This window comes from Carlito syrichta, unplaced genomic scaffold (genome assembly GCF_000164805.1).
Source record: "Carlito syrichta isolate Samal-C Ts95f unplaced genomic scaffold, Tarsius_syrichta-2.0.1 Scaffold316228, whole genome shotgun sequence".
Classification (NCBI taxonomy): Eukaryota; Metazoa; Chordata; class Mammalia; order Primates; family Tarsiidae; genus Carlito; species Carlito syrichta.
In genome coordinates this window covers 211,626-212,989 of record NW_007260324.1, presented here as the reverse complement: position 1 = coordinate 212,989, position 1,364 = coordinate 211,626, and the positions used below count along the sequence as shown (strand labels likewise).

Genomic DNA, 1,364 nt, shown 5'->3' with positions numbered 1-1,364 from the left:
CGGGGGGCGGGGGGCGGGGCGGGGGGCGGGGCTTCGCGCTAACTCCCGCCCCGGCCCCGCCCCAGGTTTTCTTGGAGTTGCTGCCGCGCCTCCTGGGTTCGGGCCAGGCCGCCGAGGCGCCCCCGGCAGCCGCGTCCCCTAGGCGGGCGTCGTCGGTGCGCTTATTGCTCCGCGCGGAGGAGCTGATACTGAAAAAGCCGCGGAGCGAGCTCGTGTTTGAGGGGCAGAGGCACCGGCACGCGGCCTGGACGGGTGAGCACAGTGGCCCCGGCGAGCCAACGGGGGCGCCCGCACCGGGGGAGGCTCTGAGCCTTCCTCGGTGTTGCCCTGCCAGCTGCCCTCTGCCAGAGCCTGGGCGCCGCCGCCCCCGAGATCCGCTGCTGTGTGGATGCCGTGAACTTCGTGGCCGAGAGCACGCGAGGCCAGGAGGCCACCGGCGAGGTGCGGCGCTGCAGAGGCTCCCCCCACCTGCCGTGCCGCTGGCTCCAGCAGCTGCTGGCTCATTTTGTGCGTCTCTTCCCTAGGAGGTGTCCGAGTGGGTGCGCATGGGGAATGCCCTTAACAACATCTGCTTCTGGGCTGCTCTGGTGCTTTTCAGCGTGGGCTCCATCCTCATCTTTCTCGGGGGCTACTTAAATCAAGTGCCTGTCCTCCCCTTCCCACCGTGCATCCAATCTGGGCCTGCACCGACTTCCCCACCCATGTCCAGCAGGAGATAGATTTTGAAAATAGCTGCTGCCACGACTGTATTATGATTCTTTCTTGCTGCTGAGAAATTTATCTTTTGTGAGTTTCCCAAGAGGAATGCTGTATGCCCAATTGTGTAGGTCTGGCCTCAGTTCAGGGGTCAGTAGACGAGGGCAGATGGTTCAAACAAGCTCTTACGTGCCAATCCTGCCCTCAAATCAGCCTTGCTGACCTCCAGCTTTTCTCAAGCCCAGCCCCCCATTACTCCAGAGGCCTATGAGCTTCTAAGCTATCTCTGTCTATTTGATAGTCAAACAGGAGATTCCTTTGCAGGACTTGCACACAGGGAGGCTGGTGCCAGGAAGCCTGGCCCTGCTGAAGTGGGCGGCGACCAAATACCCTTAGTGCAGGTGGCCCCTCTCAGTAATTTCTTCCAGGTTTTCTTGGCCCAGCACTGCCCACCCTACCCCCATGAGATTCACTCAGTGCAGATCACACCCTGTTCTGCCCCTTTCATCCCAACTCTGCAGGGTCTCTCTGCCTAGTATTTCAGATTGTGAGAAAAAAAAAAAAGAATAAAATGGGGCCTGAAATGGTGGGAGCTGGTTGAATTGTCTTTATTAACAAACGGGATATCCAAGGCCACTACATTGAGGAGGGGGGCAGGGGGTGGGAGG

General features: G+C 60.0%; 1 protein-coding gene across 1 annotated transcript in view; it reads left to right on the top strand.

Annotated features, from left to right (window-relative positions):
* The window catches only part of CHRNE (cholinergic receptor nicotinic epsilon subunit), a 5,360-nt gene extending 4,081 nt beyond the window's left edge, over nt 1–1,279 (top strand). The window contains exons 10-12 of the mRNA XM_008073977.1: nt 66–252; nt 335–441; nt 525–1,279. Coding sequence (XP_008072168.1) covers nt 66–252; nt 335–441; nt 525–719 — 489 coding nt within the window. The 3' untranslated portion in view covers nt 720–1,279. The remainder of the gene's footprint in view (nt 1–65; nt 253–334; nt 442–524) is intronic.
* Nucleotides 1,280–1,364: the final 85 nt, after the last annotated feature.